The sequence below is a fragment of the Malaclemys terrapin genome, chromosome 8, assembly GCF_027887155.1.
Source record: "Malaclemys terrapin pileata isolate rMalTer1 chromosome 8, rMalTer1.hap1, whole genome shotgun sequence".
NCBI lineage: Eukaryota > Metazoa > Chordata > Testudines > Emydidae > Malaclemys > Malaclemys terrapin.
In genome coordinates, this window is record NC_071512.1 from 24,569,723 (window position 1) to 24,588,590 (window position 18,868).

At 39.6% G+C, this 18,868-nt stretch overlaps 1 protein-coding gene across 2 annotated transcripts in view; it reads left to right on the plus strand.

The window, feature by feature from the left end:
- Window positions 1-18,868, plus strand: part of GABRG2 (gamma-aminobutyric acid type A receptor subunit gamma2) — a 92,983-nt gene that overhangs the window by 27,295 nt on the left and 46,820 nt on the right. For both annotated transcript variants that reach the window (XM_054038612.1, XM_054038614.1), the window contains exons 2-6: window positions 5,393-5,541; window positions 7,230-7,297; window positions 8,936-9,156; window positions 11,057-11,139; window positions 11,842-11,979. In XM_054038612.1, the coding sequence (XP_053894587.1) occupies window positions 5,393-5,541; window positions 7,230-7,297; window positions 8,936-9,156; window positions 11,057-11,139; window positions 11,842-11,979 (659 nt within the window). The remainder of the gene's footprint in view (window positions 1-5,392; window positions 5,542-7,229; window positions 7,298-8,935; window positions 9,157-11,056; window positions 11,140-11,841; window positions 11,980-18,868) is intronic.

The window sequence follows — 18,868 nt, forward strand, 5'->3', positions numbered from 1 at the left end:
GCCAACATGCATGTCAGTAGCTTGAGTCAAATGAGGAGTTCCACTGTAATGCAAACAGGATCATGCAAACATGCACATAAGTAACTCTTCAAGCATGGCAGGTTATATAGGAACATAAGTGTTTTCAGGATCAGTTTCTAGGGGCCTGATTATGACTCCCTTAGTTACACTAAATAGTACTTTACTGAAGTACTCCCATTGAAATTGAAGTTCTATTAAATATTAAGCTAGGAGATCAGAGTCTGACCTATGATGGTATTACTATTATTTGGATTTTTCAGATGGGAAAACTGAGGTAGAGACATTAAGTGACTTGTCCAAAACTAGAGAAAGAGTTGGCTTAGAGCAGGGATTAGAACTCAGGATGTTCTACCTCAAAACAGTAGACCAAACACCTCTGATAAAATGGCTTGAATTCCTATATTTTATTCTTTCAGGCTGTCAACAGGATAGGAGGGCATATCATTGTGTCAAAATGACTAAAACAAATTAACTTCTTAAAAAATATGCTTTAATGCACATTAGCAAGATAGGAATGTACATTTGCTTACTCGTTTGAGTATTCCATCTGAAGTCCTCTAGTATTCATAAGGATAAAAAAGATAATTCCTTAAGTGTTTCCAAATAATCTTGATAGGAGAGTTTTACCAGTTTAGTTTCATGATGCTGAAAACACTTGGAAGATAGACCAGTCCGTTTCTGATAATATGGGCTCAGAGGGTCTTAAGAATATGAATGGGGCTTTAAGAACATAACTTTCATTAGGTATCAGACTGACTGTCCCTTCATTAAATCACTCCTGAAGCCTTTGATTTCCTTTTAGGTTTGGGATTTCAAAATGGCCAGAAGTGGCAACTGATGAAGGTTTAATAGACACTACCTCCCTGGAGAGCAAACAGATCACTGTCCCGCTCCTGCAATTCATCATCAAGGATGAAATGGAATCTTTAGTACTAGTGTGCTGCCAATCAACAAAGTTGTCTGTAGATGTCTCGAAAAATAAATCTGAAAAGTCCTAAACTCTCCCATCCTTTAATACCATTAGGCCTGATCCTGCCAGGTACTGAACACTTGCAAGTCCCCATGAAGTCAACGAGAACTACAGGTGCTCATCACCACTCAGGAACTGTCAATTGGGAATAGAAAACATTGGTATTATGAGGAGATGTTCTCAACTTAAATATTTTTAAAAGAGCATATCATAATACTTAATAATATAGTTGTATTACATTACCACCTAGAGGCTCCAATCAAAATTGGGCCATTGTGCGAGACTCTGAACAAACACAGACCAGAAGAGCTTCCAGCCTAATTAGATAGACAATTATGCATATTTCAAGAAGTTTTATTGCTCCTCTAGCATTCTAGCTCCTATTGCATCATCTATTGTGTTCCATTTCTTCATTTTCGAAAGTTTTTATTTTCCATATACATTCGGCACTGCACTATATTTTCTTTTTCTATCAATGTAATAGACATGGTCTTATAAAATGCTATATATGTCCTTCATATCTACATATAATTGAGAGATTAGCAGTATTGGGCATACTTTAATCTTAAACAGATTAAAGAATTCAAACCAACAGATTGTAAGTATATAAAACACACAAGGAAAAAGAGTTTAAAAATTTTTTTTTCCATGTACTGCCAAAGGGAACTTTTACAAATTTGTAAGTTCTACTCAACATTGAATAAACAAGAGACAGCTGTTAAAATTGTTCTTTTCCCCCCTAAAATGCTCTTTAGAGCTAGAAGTTGGAAGTCATACATTATTTAAATAAGACAGAAACACAATGAAGCAAACTCATTTTAGAGAGCTAGGAGAGAATTTCTTCTTGGTATGTACTTTAGATCTCTGAAATAAATACTGATATGATTGTGGAAATATTGCTATATGAGAATTTATTCAATTTAAAGCCAGGTTCTATTCTGAAAAGTCACTCTAAAAATAGTATCATGGAGTTCCCAGGTTTATTGTTCTCTGTAGGATTTTTATACCACATTTGCTTAGTTTACAAGTAAAAAGACGGAACTCTTTCCTACATATTAGTCCTTAAAATGTATCTTGAGGCCTGAAACACTAACTTTTGGCTACTGAATCATCACCAGTAATAACATTTGGTGGGCCAAACTGTATTATATCCATTAAATGGCATGGTTTTGATTAATGTTTCTGCAGTAGATGCATGAGTAGAATGCATTGGATCTCATTACCTTACAACTGTGGACTCTGCAAAAATTAATGCTTACTGTCTATGGTAGCAAAAACTTGATTTTTGTCTCTCAGTGACACAAGGTGCAGCTCTGTTGTGTGAGGAGATGCCATTTTCACATAGCAAGTTTTCTGATCATAAAACTAACATCTACAGCGCGGGCCAATTTTGTCCCTGATTTGTATCCAGCATTGATCAGAGCATGACCAGCCTCATCCGTCAGGGTCACGATTTACAATTTAATAGTTGCTTTCTTATATATCCAGAGCATTCCCAATATTAAACTTCATCACTGTTTGTCTAGTAAATGCATTTTTTAAAAAAGCTGCTGTTAAATCACAGGCAACATTTACCAGGTTATATTTGCATTTGTGTAAACCAGCTCTTATGTGGATATTTTAAAATATATCTATATTCACTTAATCAAAAATATAAATTATAAAAATGTAAAAGAAGGGCACCAAAGAGTAACATTAAAAATAACCAAGTTTAAACAAAAACTCCTACTTGGTCTAATCTTGTGCTTAGGTTTACTCATAAAAGACTGACTATTAGGTCAGATAAGAATACAGTTACTGAAGACTCATTGTCCACTGACTCCCTGGAGCCAGATTCACCATCTCGCTCTGGCTGCCTCGCACTGCTCTGATGATGCAACACAGCTGTAATAAACTTGGCTTCACTGGTCAGTTAAATTGGGTTTATGGCAATTTTGTGTCACCAGAGCAGTACGAAGCAGACAACATAAAACTGCGAATCCAGACTCTAAAGCCTTTCGTGGACTATGTCTTCAGTATTATACTTTTAGGCCAAATAAGAATACTATTCTCTCTGTCATTCTAACCATTGTAATCAGCAGCTCAAGTTTTAAAAACCTCGTTCACCTCCCTCTTACTCAGGAATGTGTTCTGTGAGTGAAGAGATGTTTTATTTAGAGTTTCTTTTTCATGTAGGAAAATAGAAAATTCTGCTTCAGAAGGAACTCTGAAAAAACTTTTAATTGATTACATCAAAGACTCATGGCTGTGATAAATTAATTTGGGTTTTCTATGCATTTCATACAGATTAAAAAACATACAATTCAATCCCGTGTTTGCAATATAGATTATATGGATTCTTGAGCCATACAGGAGGGTGTATATTGCCTGAGATTCGTTCCTTTGAAATGCAATTAAATGTTTGAAACTCCAGACAGTTGAATAAACCAGCTTCCCTCACCAATTTACTTATCCATGCCCGGTTTGTCTCTACATAGCAGAGAGTTATGCAGCACAGTGCCAATTAAAAAATGTCCTTTTGATCGCCAATAAACATTAAAGGCTCAATTATGTACATCTCTCTGAGGCTGGGTGGAGGAGGATTATGTAGTATCTGACTGGTGATGGCTGGTGGCACATGATGCCTAAGCAGTACAGAGGGATGTCTGGGGGAGTGCACACAACAATGGTATTGCTAAACATGTTTAAAGGGTATAGCATGCACTACCTCTAGTATCAGCTTCCAAGTGCTAGCTTGTGTACAGGGAAGATAGTGCTGACCTTGTCCCAGCCTTACCTCCTCCGGAATGTATGGTTCTGATGGCATCACCAAATAGCCCTGTCTTCCACTCTGGAGTCCAGTCCTGCATTGCTTCCTGAGAGATACCAAATGCCTTTAAATCCCATTGACTTCAAGGGCAGGGCATTCAGCTCCTCTCAGAGACATTAAGAACCTTGCATGATCACTACCAGGGAAAGCAAGCACCTTCATTAAGGCTTCTTCCCATGATATTGTACTGGGAAGGGAGGAGAAACTGATCCAGATCTTCAGCCCTCGTTAAATCTCATTTGTGCTGCTGGAATCCCATAGTGGCATAGAGTAAGCATAGTTGGATTTATGCCACCCAGCCTTTCTTCCCTCTACAGAAGGGTTTTCCAGAGTGGGCCAGAGGCAAAGAGATGGTGATCTAAGGATGAAAGATTGGGCTCTTAGCTCACTGCAGTTCTGGGCCAGTAGAGTGGTCGCTGGGGATCCTGTGGCCGCACTTATTTGCACTAGGGTTGCCTCCCTTCAAGCATGAGTTCAGCACAGCTGATGATCCAGCAGATAGAGTTCCTGTATCCCTCCCCCACTAGTGCCTCTTACAGGTGTGGCTATAATTTGCACATTATGGATATGAGACTGTGTTTTCAAGCAAAAATGAGTGTGGCGACCTCCTTCTAGTTCCTATTTGTGAACACCCCAACCCCATATAATTTAGCATGTTTTCAGCACCAATAACAGTCTCAAATCAAGAACGATCTGAAGGCTGGAATAGGAAGAATCTTGCAGCAGCTCAGGATAGAGGAGCATCGGCAGAGCTGTGTGAAAGAGCTTGCACAGTATCTGCTAACACTGTGCCAGAGAAGTATCACTTTCCCTGGTATTAGAGCCAGGCATTTCGAAGAAAACACAGGCTGTAATTTACAGTTCTCAGCATCTGACTTGCCCTTTCTATAGTATGAGAGTTGGATTACTGGATTTCCTGTGAGTCCTAGTTTGGTGATAGAAAAAAAAATTGCAGATCGACTATTTTATTTTTGGTTGGCCTCTGGTGAGCAAAAGTGAAAGTGAAAACCAAGTCCCAAACTATTTGTGTTGAATTTTCCAGTTGTGCAACAAACTCAGGCTCGTCGTAGAGTAGTGAGGCTACATGACAGTTTGTCTGAATTCATCTAATTATTGGTCTTGTCATTAATAGGATATGTCAAGTTATCATCTCAAAAGGAAATAATGCAAGTACATGGTGTCTGTACAAAGTAATATTCTACTGGAGTTTTGCAGAAACTAAGTGACAACGAGAGATTTTTTTATAATAGGTCCCAGCTGAGTCAAGAGGAGAAGAAACAGATGTCTCAAAGGACAGAAGCATTGATGTACCATAGAATACACAGGAAATGATCTCTGTTATACCAAAGGAAAGTTCACTAAAGTGAACCTAAGGTTAAAGTGAACTTTAACCTTAGGTAATACATGACATCCTGTCTACAATATTTCTGTCGTCAAATGGGCAACATTGTGTAATGCTTTTTGAAGTACTGCAGTGCTATTAGAACAGGATTATTCATTTAGCACGTTTTCAAAAGGGGCTGTGTATGGATGTAATTCCAACATTCAGATTTTCAAGACTTTCTTGTTCTTCAATTTTCTTTCCCTCACAGTTCTAGCCAAAAGGGGGATGATGACTATGAAGATTATACATCCAACAAAACATGGGTTTTGACTCCCAAAGTCCACGAGAGTGATGTCACCCTGATTTTAAATGGCTTGCTGGAAGGATATGACAACAAACTGAGACCTGACATAGGAGGTATGTTTTCTAACCTATTTTTAATTGAAACGGGGGCTGGAGGAAGAGAATTCTCACATTGCAATATATGTATTGGAAGCATAATCCACACAAAGAAGGTATGAAAACATAATATAATACAATATAACTTCATTTTTTATAATATCTATCATAAACTCTCTGTCCAAGATGTGTAAGTCAGGCTTGTGTATAAGGATAGGCTGATAAATCCATCTCAAGGCACCTAAGTGGCCTGATTTGCAATAGTTCTGAGCACCCACAAATTCTGTTGAAATTGCTGAAGCTGCAGAAACTCAACTACTTTGAAAATCAGGCCACTTCTATTTTGTGCCAAAACATGGAGTTAGGAGTTTAACTTTAAGCATTCAGTTTTGTAAATGTTGGTGAGTATCACTAAATGCTCTAAACAGTTAAATTATACAGTCACAGAGTTACAAATAATACATAGCAGCAGATGGAGAGGGTAGAAAGAAGTATAGAAAAAGGGAGACGATATGGATTAGATCCTCAGCTGAAGTAATGAGCGTAGCACCATTGAAGGTTTATATCCATTTTCATCAGCTGAGGCTCTCACTCATATGAGTTTTCAGATGAGCTTAGAAAAGCAATGGAGTAGTTAAAGAAGTGAAGCAACATATGAAGCCTATTCCAGATCATAAAAACTACAGAAGTGAAGGGTCTCATAGAATAATAATAATGAGATTGTGGAAAGGAGCAGAGAAGTCATGGACTAGAGAAACAAAGGGAAGTAGGGGGCAGCAAGCTCCATGAAATAGGCTAGCTCAAGCAAGTCTGTGAAAAAGTTTAAAACCAAGGATGACAATTTTTACCTACACTCCACAAAGAAAGTTAACCTGAGTGTTTATGTGGGTAACACCCAATGATAATATTTACGTACACATTGTAAAAATAGCAGAGGGATTCCCAATGAAACACATAACCAGAAATGTTGTATGGCTTGTTCTCCCAATCCCAGAATTTAGGGAATAAAAGGAGTGGAACATCCATAAAAATAATCTGGGAAGATTGATTTTGTTTTAATTAGGAGTGTCTGGAATTAATATGGTCAAAGTGGGGGAACAATATTTCAAACTAAATTAGTCTAACAATTGTTTTCCATTCCTGTTTTGCAAGCCCCAAATGTTGTTTTGGACTCATGAAATGATTGTTTATCTGCAGACATCACTTCAGGCTATGGCCGTCACATTGCATTGAGTCCCATCATGTGAAATGAGTGATGAAACACAGTGTAAGAGGACTCTGAAAAAAGTGTTTGTTTTCTCAAGGAGGAGCATTTGATCAAATATGTTTTTGAGAAACAAAGTCCCCTACACAGACAACACGACATGAGCATAGCATCATTCTGATCTCACTCACCACCAGTGTATTGCCTTTGAGTCCAGTAATTATTCCTCATTTACACCAGTAAAAGTACAATCAGAATCCGGCTCTGAAGTATCTCTCTGTCTATTGAGGAACTGGAATTATTGCTGTAAAATTTATTTTGTACTATATTTGCTGTTTGGAAATGTGCGTCTCTCTCTCTCTCTTTCTCACACACACACACACACACACACACACACACACACAACTACTTCCCACTCCCCAACCACACACAAAATAGACACTTTTATGTAGTGGATTTTAACCTTCATTTGTATTAGCAATTCTTATTGTTTTACTTGCAGTGAAACCAACAGTAATTCACACTGACATGTATGTAAATAGCATCGGTCCAGTGAATGCTATCAATATGGTAGGTAACTGTTTTTAACACTTTGCTACACTTTTAATGATTGGTATATTTGGTTTGATGCATGCAATAATTCTTTTATAGTTGCAGTGCAATTATGCTTCCATTATTTTTGACACTGCACTGTATGTATTTTATTTTAAAAGTCTTATTATATCAATCTCATGGAGAAGAGTAGGGCATGGTTGTAAGGGGAAGTGGAAGCAGAAGTTTTCTTTATATCAGAAAATGGTGTGAGTGTGTTTAATAACATTATTACACGGTTTCTAGCTCACAATTGTGCAACCATGTTGTGGTCCCTTGTTTAATCATGCAAGGGCTTGCAAGATCCAGTCCAGAACATGTTGATAATTTGGGTGAGGAGGGGCCAATACTTTAGTATTCGTGTCATCTCACAGCCAGAAACAGCCTGTGTAATACGTACATCATAACACTTGTGTTAGAGGCATTGTTTGATATAGAAATAAAGACATTGATCATGACACACAGTAGAATGAAGCAGAGATGGAGGGATGGATCTGCATTTTAATTAACTTTTAATATTTGGAGGGTAGACCTTCCACAAGAGATACCAGACATTTCCTTTGATCCACTGTGGTTTTAAATGACCTGATGTCAAATATCCTATAGTTAGGGGTGGCCCCCTTCAGCCTGATCCCTAAGATTCAGTACACCTCTGAATCCTCTTCCCCCCTCCCCATGAGGTGGAATGAAGGTGGAATGAAAGGTTAGATAGTGAAGACTTAAGGTCTGTACGCTGATAGGGTCCACCAGTTTTCTACTGGGTCTCTTATATTTACTGTTGGTAGCTGGCCCCTTTGATCTTCACAGTGACTGCAAATTGCAACAAAATTACAAATGTCACTTATTAACATAAAGCTTTTAAATTTCTCTCTTAACTAACTTAGAATTGGACCTCCAGGATGCTGCAAGGAAGGAGAAAAAAACCCTGATCAGACACCTTGCCAATCTTGCCATATGAAACAAATATTTTCCTCATGCCCCAAACTAGTGACTGGCCAGACCCACAGCCTCTTGGAAACACAGTTCAAACGATACCTCTAAGAGCTGCAGAATGGCTGCAGCAAGGGGACAAGCATAAGGGACAATCAAGTCTTCCTTCCTTACCACAGACTGGCCAATGGGAGGACATGGAGAGGCAGAGAATTCTCTCCCTTCCACTGACCCCACACCCTGATCAGGCATGACCTCCATGTGCATTCTAGGTGCCAGGGCAGGGAAAGAGAAAGGGGAGGTTCCAGCTCAGCTAAGCCTTCCCCTTCTTTCCATGCCTCCTCACAGGACCCTAGGGATTGTGTATCCCCTACCTAACTGATCAAACTTACCTCTCCCAACTAAGACTGGTTGGAGGGTGGGAGGGACATACTGACTTGAAAAAAGATACAACCAGCAGCTATCAGTTATAACTGAGTGAATAATGGGGGAGGAGCAACAAACCTTAATTTTTGAAAATAAAAATCACAACATTTATCAAATAAGTTTTTCAACCAGCTTTAGCATCAATCCCTCTTGTAGTGACTGCAAATACTTTTTCAGGTTTTTCAGAGAAATGCTTTTAAAAGTGCACCTCTGACACTACCATGCACAATGTTTTCACTACTATTTCTGGTTAATGAACAGGAATACACAATCGATATATTTTTCGCCCAAACCTGGTATGACAGACGTCTGAAATTCAACAGCACGATAAAAGTGCTCCGATTGAACAGTAACATGGTTGGGAAGATCTGGATACCAGATACATTTTTCCGAAACTCCAAGAAGGCTGATGCTCATTGGATAACAACGCCCAATAGGATGCTCAGGATCTGGAATGATGGCAGAGTGCTATATACACTAAGGTATTTACACTCGAATTTAAATTTGGTTCCTCAAGGAAAAGCCAAAGACGTACATTTATGCAATTGCAATGTGAATAGGAAATACCTTATAAATTAATTTCTAATCATAGGAGAGATTTAAACATAACTGGAATGCATAACTTAGAACATAACTTGTCTGATTGTAGTTTTAAAATGTCCTGGAAAATGCGAAATGCTTAGATCATTTGTACTTTGTCTATTTAGAGGGATGGATATTGCCATAGTTTAAGGGTCTCATTTTCATCCAGATTTTACTATCCTATTCCTCAAGGAATCTCACTAAAGTAAATAGAACTTCATGAGGCATAAGGAACTAGTCAATATAAGGGTATCACAATCTTGTCCCTGATTTGTGTTTACAATTTATCGCTTATCAGTTGTTTTATCTTCTAGCTATTAAATTAGAGGATTTTAAAATCATTGATTGAATTAATCAGTATTTATGACCAATTTGCATCAAAGTTTCCTGTTCTCATTCAAGTCCATTTCATGCTCCTTTTGACTTCAGTGGAGCTGGATAAAGCTCCCAGGTGAAAAATGTTTAATTCCTGGAAATCCTTGTGGAAATAAAGACAAAATGGGTGAGGTAATATCAGTCATTTTAGAGTCTGATCCAAAGCCTATTGAGTTTATATTCATCAAAGTTTTATTAGGACAGTGTACGTATCTATCAGTTCATGTATCTCCCTTTTGGTTTTTTAGAGGTTAATAAAAAATGTCTTCATTCTTCATTGGTTAAGAATTTTTTTTTTTATGTAGGAAGAAATGTCTGAATTACAAGAGTTTTATTTTGTAGTTATTTTACATTCATTATGCATCACATTTTGAAGAAGAGATAGGAAAATGATTGGAATTTAAATCCAGTGTGAATCAAAGTCAGTCTGATAAATCACATCCTACATCTGCTTTTGACATGTTAAATAGGTCTTAATATCTCAAACCATGCTCTCATCTCTCTTCTGACCTCACTACTTTTCTCCTCAAAACACTCAGTTTCTCTCTTTAGTGATCTGACATTAACATGTAATCAGTAGTTCTATTAAATATCATGATCAGCACCAGTAACATTCAAATTCTGATAATAAATCTTGGCTTGAGTCAAGATCCCATATTACAAGAATATTGGAAGTGATGAAATATGGTATATTGAGCAAAGACTTGTGTGTTGAAGCTTGCACAGTGCATGCCGGAATTATGCCTGGCTGTAGCCACTGCTGTTGGTCACTCACTTTCATGAGCACTAAATTCCCTAACCAATCTTAAGTGATTTTCTAATGAAAATAGTGAGAATCTTGGCATTTGTATTACTATGTTCTAGCCAACCTTGCCCTCGAGGCAGAATTACTAACACAGACTTAAGCTTTTTTGCAAGCCTGAAAGATCCAACTGGACTCACGCTAGTGAGTGATATTAAAACATCCCCACAACAGAAAACAAACCCAAACTGTCACTGAACTTATGGAGCATGTGGTAAATTCAAACAGTTTTAAACAAGGACACCAGTGAAAAAAATCGTATTTAGAGATCAGAATATTGTTATCTGATGAGCAGATTGCTTTACCTTCTTGGTGTATATTAGGTGATCTTGAAGTCAGATCGATGAGGGATGAAATGAGAAAGGAAGAAAAAGGCAGTAATCTGAGCAAAGAATTACTAGGTGCCCAACTCTGCTCCCATTTCAATCCCAGCATCATGTCTTAATTATATCCATTGCACACAGTACTTATGTGTGTATAATATTTTGTGTTTTGTATATTTTGTAGGCTGGGGACATGTTGATAAGAATCTTGGTTTGTGGGCCACACTAGTTTTCATTAGAAATTACTATGGCATGTGCTGTATATTCTGATACTAAATCTTTGTCATCTCTTCTCTTTAGGTTGACAATAGATGCTGAGTGTCAGTTGCAGTTGCACAACTTCCCAATGGATGAACATTCCTGTCCGCTGGAGTTTTCGAGCTGTAAGTAGTGTGCTAAATTACCTATTCCACCTTCATTTGCACTGGCATCCTTTGTGTTGATTTACCCTAGCTAAGAATCTGGCCCTATCTGTTGTCTTCAATTGAATTTGGATCAGGGAGGATCTGGAACTTATTCTGTAAATGTGTACATATTGTATATGTTCACAGATATAGTATAATAAATAATGATACTTGAGAATGGTATGTGCTTTGAAACACAGCGTAGATGAGAATACACAGATATTCATAATGCTTTATTATGCTTGCCATGAGAGTTAGCTTTTATTAATAAATGTTGTGATCTGGATCTTTGTCACACTTGTTGCATATGTGTGCCACTCCATTGACTACTGTTGGCATGTGGGTTGAAATCTCTGAAATCAAACTTTAGGGTGAAATGTGAAATTTGACAATGACTTCAGAAGGGCCAGATTGTGCCCTAGATGTCTCAAGTTGGTGGGGGAGGAGGGGAGGGAAGAGAGAAAAGAGGAGGCATCCAAAAATGCGCTTTTGGAAAATAAATAAAATATTAAATGAATTGAAAGATAACTAACATACCCACTCCCCCCCCCACCCTCCGACTATGTTGCTCCATATTTTTCTGGATAAATAGAAAATGAAGATGTTCTCCACAACATACATTTTTAAATTAAAATTAAAAAATTAAAAGAGTATGAAGCTGTATTTGGAATTGTCTTGAAGATGGCTACCCCAGGGAAGAAATTATTTACCAGTGGAAACGCAGTTCGGTGGAAGTGGGAGACACCAGATCTTGGAGGCTCTACCAGTTTACTTTTATTGGACTGAGAAATTCTACTGAGGTGGTGAAGACAACTTCAGGTAAGATAAACTATATTTTTCTAATCTGTTTTCATTCAAATTCTTTGTTTTATGTTAAAAAAGATATATGATTGTATTGAGCTCAGCACTGGCAATTAGTAGAACAAATTGATTTTAACTCCTTGTGAGTCACCAGATCTTCATGTATCCTGCAAAATGAAATGCTGTCTCTTGCACAAGCTTGCCCTGCACACTCAGCAGCACAGGAAGGAGAGAGCAGCCTCTTGGAGGCCACAGTCTCCCCTCCAATGCAGGTGGATGGGGAGTGGGTAGCAGAGAATAAGTCCAGGCTTACTGGATCCTTAAGGACACTGGGCTGTGTAGCTGAGCTGTTGTGCAGAGGATAATAAGCTACTATTGGGCCATACTAGATGATACCTGTCCCTCCTCCCCCCAAAGCAAGGGGGTAGCCAGGAAGAGAATTGTGACCCAAAGTTACAAGTCCCTGCTGCAGCAACATAGCTGCACACTGCCCCTTACTCGGGGCTAGCTCTGAATTATTAAAAGCTACTATGAACTAGATATGGTGTGTCTCAGGTAGTTCTGCTCCATATTTCTATCTGTGTCACCCTCCTTTAGTATGTGTAATAGACTTTAAAATGATAAAGTAAGAAGGTCACCATTTTTAATATTACTCCATTAACTAGGCAGGAAAGTGCATGCCACTTAATAAATCAGGTCAGAAACACGCACACTCTAGCATTGGTGGTGGAAAGGATTAGCCATTTGGAGACTGGTGGAAGTTATTAAGCGTCCAAAAGGGTTTTGCATACTAATATTCTTTCATGTACATTTCTTTTGTCGTTGATTCTTACTTTCAAAGGGAATGCTGAAATGAAAGAGGTTTCTTTTGATTATACCAAATTTTATTCCACAATTTCAAAGAGATCTGTGGGTTTGTGACAATAATTAATGATAATAATTATTAATAAAAGGGTCGCATTGCCAGCATAATCAGAAGGAGTGCTGAAAGCTGCCTGCTTGTACATTATACACAGTGAAAACAATGTGGTTCAGGATATGTCGGTTCCTAGTTCCTGAGAAAGTGGATATTAACCACTGATGACATATTTAGTCTTCTGGGTAGGAAGAAAAGGACTGAAGCTTCTTAGCCTGTGGTCACATTTGTCTTAAAGCACTTTCTGCCATCCTTGCTGTAGAAAATATTTTGTCATCTCATTAAGGAAATGTTTGACCTTTCACCATTTCTGGCAGATGAAAGGTGCAAAGGAGGGCAAGGAGAGAGTGGTGGAACACAGCTACTAATAACTTGCATTGTGTAAGGCATGGTTGAGTCACTCACCCCCAAAGGAAAAATATATAATCAGCATAGCATCTCTCCTCAGTCATGCCCCTAAAACAGGCACATCCACAAAAGGCAGCAATGAATAAGTGGATGGTTCTAGGGTCTGGTCTTGCTCTATTAAAGTCTGCAGCAAATATCACATTGACTTCACTCAAACTTGACTTGCGTTTCTTTTATTTGCTGTTTCCCTTTCCTTGTTTTTTTTCCATTCTCTAATGGAGAATATTTGGCTGGAAGGAGAAAGTAATACAATTTGAACATGCTACAAGCTTCAGTTCCATTGTTCCACTGCTTCCTGCATTTGTGAATTAAGAGCATTTGATGATGTTCCTTGTAATGTTAAGAGAGTGTTCATTGAAAGAAATGATGCATTCTCACAAAACGAAAAGTTCTTCCTTTGGGACCATTAATCTGGTCTGAGAAACCACGATAGTGCTCTGAGAGAACCAATATAATTTAAAGCTCATATTTGTTATTAGTATGCTGGTGCACATTGCCCTTTTTCATTTACTTAAACAAATAAAGTAATCAATATTAATTGTGCATTTAAAGTCAGTAAAAACCTACTTTAGCCAACACTAGATCAGTGACAAGAAATGCTTTCCAAAGCAACTTAGTCCTGCCGAGCTTCTCTTAAAGGCCTGCTGGGGATGCACAGACAACTTGGAAAAACATTGTGTTCATAAGCATCTCCTCCCTGTAGTGTTTATCATATGTTCTCTCTATTTTCTTTTCTCGTTTTTTTATTGCTAGAGCTCTCTGCATGAAAACTGAGACTAGCCTTGATTCAACCCAGTTTAGGTGTGCAGGGTCACACGTATAAACAAAATTAGCCTGGGGAATCCTGCTCCTACATCAGTATGACGGCTACTGCATGCCAGAGAGGCCAAAGATAATAGCATGTAGCTAAGTGCCTTATGATCAGGCTGAGAATTGCAGTTACGACAAGGTGCATAAGATACATTTCTACTCAGTGTCCTTACTCTTAAATGCATTCCATTTGTAGCCACGGTTCAAACTTACACGACTGCAATGCAACCAAGCTATACTTCCTGCTGTTCTACCCAGGGTCCAAAATTCAATGCCTTTGTTCCCTATGTGTTTATTTCATGCTGCTTATTCCTCAACTGAGTTTAAAAGTCAGCCTCTCAAGCGTTCATGGATACATTTGCATATAGCTAACTTATATGAAGAAATCCCTAATGTGTGTGCACAAGTAAGGCATTTGGACACATGCTTGACCTGTCTGGTCCCTAGAACACTATCCACCTGGACTAGTGGCAGTCCTAGTGGTGGATCCATAGTGTAGATCAGTGGCACAATCATTGGGAATTTTTTGAAAAAAACTCCCTAAAATTGACAAGGCCTTACCATAGCTGCCAAATTTTGTGTAGCTCCATGTGTGACATTTCTCTGTAATGATAAACAGTCACTGATTACTACTTCATGGGCCCCTAGAGCAGTGGCAACTGGGGGCAACTTGGTGTGTTGGAGGAGTCAATAGGGATCAGGTTATGGCCTGGAGGGAAAGATACTGGGGGGGGAGGGGCGGGAGGAAAATCTGTTAATTGGATGTGGAGGGGAGAGAGCCTAGAGAGTTTCTGGGTGGCAGGAAGAACTGGCACAGCATGAGAGTTGGATGTGGAAGACACCGAGGGAGTTGTTCTAGGTCAGTGGGAGTCTGGAACAGCCTCCCCAGATCTGCTTTTCTTTCATTTTAGCACATTTCCTACTCTGTCCAACCCTGCCTCTTAGCCAGAACCACCTGTTTCCCAGCACTCCATGCTGGCCTGGCTCCATCAGTAGGAGCAGACTAAGCAGAAGCAGAAAGGTTCCCTAAAACTTGGTGCCATAGCAGCCCCCTGTGACCCAGAGAAGATACCTCACTTCCTGCCAAGCCCAGCTGAATGTGCAAGCTCTTAGCTGGGCTGTGAGGAAGCACAACACTGCAGATGAATTCATTACGTAGATGAATGCAGATGATGCTCTAGGGTTCACCCAGGGTTGCAAGGGGTTCAGTCAACACCTGCCCTGCAGCTCCGGTTGCCTTAACTGCTATGCTGTTGTGGCTCACAGCTCTGACACCAACAGCCAGCATACAAGCATGCGGGTTCATACACTGGCTTCCACTGCCCAGTTACTCTTTGCAGGGGAACCTCAAAGCTCTTCCAGCCTTGTTTTCTCTCCCAGAAACCTCCTTCTCTGCCATGCCAGACCCTCTTCCTGTAGCACCTAGAAAATCTTAGCAAGTTTGCTGCTCCTTTGAAGAGACTGTATACAGCAGCTTATTAACTGGAGTTGACAAACGCTTCACTTCAGTCAGCCCCCGTGTTGGTTTATGGCATAAGTAAAACAAGTTTATAAACAAAAGGTCATAGGTTTCAATGATACCAAGTATAAGCAATAAGGATAGAAATGGTTGCAAACAAATACAAAGTAAAAATGTGTTTCTAAGACTAAAACTCAACTTAACAAGCAAGGGTCTTTTGTTCAAAGTTGTTTTTCTCACCAGGGACTTTCTTTCAGCATAGCTGGTTAAACCTTTAGTCAACATACAGAGCTCAAAGCACTTGGTTTCCTTGACTCCTTAGGTGAAGGATAACTATGGGGTTCTCTCCCCTTCTTTTTATAGTTCAGCAAACCTTTGAAATGTATTGTTTGAAAAGTAAACCCGGACAAAGTTTCTCTTTGCTGCTGGGGACTAGTGAGTTATGAATTTTGATATGATGTCTTACATGACACCTTTTAGATGCAGATTATGACAACAATGTTTAGATGTGGTGAGTGCGTCAGGCCTCACAGGAGCCGCTCACACAGATAGTGAACAACCAGTGGGGCCTGGGTATCACAATAAGTGTCAAATAACATGTGTAACACCTGACAGCCCTGCCTAAATGACTGCATGCACATGCAACTACCTAATGTGCATGCACACAACCAACATGTTAGACGCACACACGACTATCAGCACACAATTGGGAGAGCCCAAATTTGGAAATCTGGCCCTAGAATATTGTCCTCTACAAAAGAAAAAAATGACTAGAATATCATGAGCCACTCTATCATCTCCTTTTAAATGCAGTGAGTCATTCTGAGTTGTGAACCTGTTCCCATGAATAGTGAACTTTTCAAACCATCTCTAATTTACCTGGAAAGTCACATGGAACCAAAAAATCAAGTGATGACTGAGCAAATGGGCTCTAGCCTCTGATGACATCCAGAATTTGTTTCATGTAAATAAGAAATATTAACTCTAAGGGTGCTAAGCTGCTGTTGCAGTTGTCTACGAATACTCCACTGAAATGACTGGATCGTTAGACACTCAGTAGCACAGTAACAGTCAGTGCATTCTGTGTGGATATACCTGAAACATTTGGAAGCTTTCAGGCAGTTAATTCATTTGCCAAATGATTTCACTGTGCAGCAGGAGACAGCTCTTCAGCATCAGATTCCTAAGTGGAAATAATTGCACTCTGCCTGCAAATATTCCCTTGTAGTTTCAGTTGGATGCACTATTTTTTTCCCTACTGAAAAGCTATTGTGATGCTGGTACAGAATGGCTGCCACCTATAGCACGACACCAGAGGTAACTGTGTTTTAGCCATGGGTGAAGTGAGCTGTCTGTGCTGTGGAGTTGAGCAAAGCAGAATGTCATTGAGAATCAAGTTTTTGTTTCCTGAGATCTGTGTTGTTGGAACAGCAGTGATTTAGCTCACATGCTTTACAATCAAATATTTCACATGTCCATAGGCCATTACCACACAGCTGTATGAAATATTCATATTGAACTGAGCTTGGGCATGAGGTTTCATGCAGTCCATGAACCTCAGTCCATGCTCACAAAATCTTGGTCAAACTGTATTGATGTTTTTCACTCAGGTAGGAAACTAACCTTTTTTCCCCAAGCAGCCTTCTTTGCTTGCACAAGTTAATTTGGTCAGAGGTATTGTTCTGTTAAACAGAACATATTTACATGCTCTTATATTTGATCTTGATGCACCATTGTAATGAAGTGAACAGTTGGCAGGCAGTCAATCCTCCTAAATCCTAGAGAGCACCTAACAGCCATCAGTTTTCTCCCATGTTTCTGCTTTAATCTGAACTATGGTATTGACACATATACTTGTATGTCATATTTAGATGTCTCTGTAGGAAATGGAGATGCTCACGTAAACTCAGCAAAGCATCAAATAGTGTATTCTATACATTATTATTCACAGAAATATTTCATATCCACTTGATAATCTTTTAAATCATATTTACCAGGGAGCAGACATGAGACTGCAATTGCACAGCAGCTTCATGCAGTGATCAGCAATATTAATTGAATAGTGGCACATTTACGGGACAGGGGCATGTCCAATGCCTCGCTATGTGTTGGCTACCCCAACTGCCATAACAGTTCTTTGGGCCACTAGCAGCCAGTGAACATTAGCGCAGCCTAAGTCTGTTCTTATGGGAGATGACCATGACTGGCACAGCCAACCCAGGATCAGGAAAGTACAAAGATGACTTATATAGCCCAATTCTCATCTGCATTAGGCCAGATTTCAAACTGCTCTTCTGCTTCAAGGCTACCCTAAAACTGGCTTGCATGGTTGCAGGAGGTTCTCCTCTACATAGCACAATCCTGAGATTGTTTAGAAGCCAGCATAGTACAGGGATAGGGCCAAAGGATCATGGCTGAAATGTCCCTGTACCTAGCAATGCCTTGGGCAGACAATGCAAGTTGGTGCAACCCTTAAATTGCTCTAAATTGAATTGATGGTCCAGCCCAGTGAACAGCAGCCACAGGACTAGGGGTGGTAGGGAGGAGCGGGTTTTAAAGCCACCTATGCACATAATCCCTCCTGAGCAGTACCAAGTGTTCCATGGCCAAAACTGAAGAATTTAGCTAGTGAATAGGTGTTAAATACTTGTATTCGGATTTAGCAGTGGGCAGCACTCACCCAAACATCACATTGCACAGGTGCAAGGCAGTGGACAACCAGTGTGTCTGAGATTATCTTTGGGATCTTTATTGGTCCCTTCTTAATGCTTTAGGGGGATATTTATTTCGCAACCCTTGTTTACTTTTTTTTTAAAGCAATACTAAATTATGACTTCAGACACAAGAGCCAAAAGAACATCTTCTCTGTAGGACAATGGAACATTTAAAGCAGCAGGCAGAAAAGACAGACTGAAACCCCAAATCTTGATATTCAGCACCCCAGTGGTACAGTAACTCTTATGTTCTCTGTCAGTTTAAATATTTCTAGCTGAATTCTCCTAAGGAATCATAGAAATGTAGGACTGGAAGGGACCTCAGTAGGTCATCTGGTCCAGTCCTCTGCACTTAAGGCAGGACTAAGTAATAACTAGGCCAGTGCTTCCCAAACTTGTTCCACCACTTGTGCAGGAAAAGCCCCTGGCGGGCCAGGCCTGTTTGTTTACCTGCCACATCCACAGGTTTGGCTGATCGCGGCTCCCAGTGGCTGCGGTTCACTGCTTCCAGCAGCTCCCATTGGCCTGGAGCAGCAAACCGCGGCCACTGAGAGCCGCGATTGGCCGAACCTGCGGACACGGCAGATAAACAAACTGGTC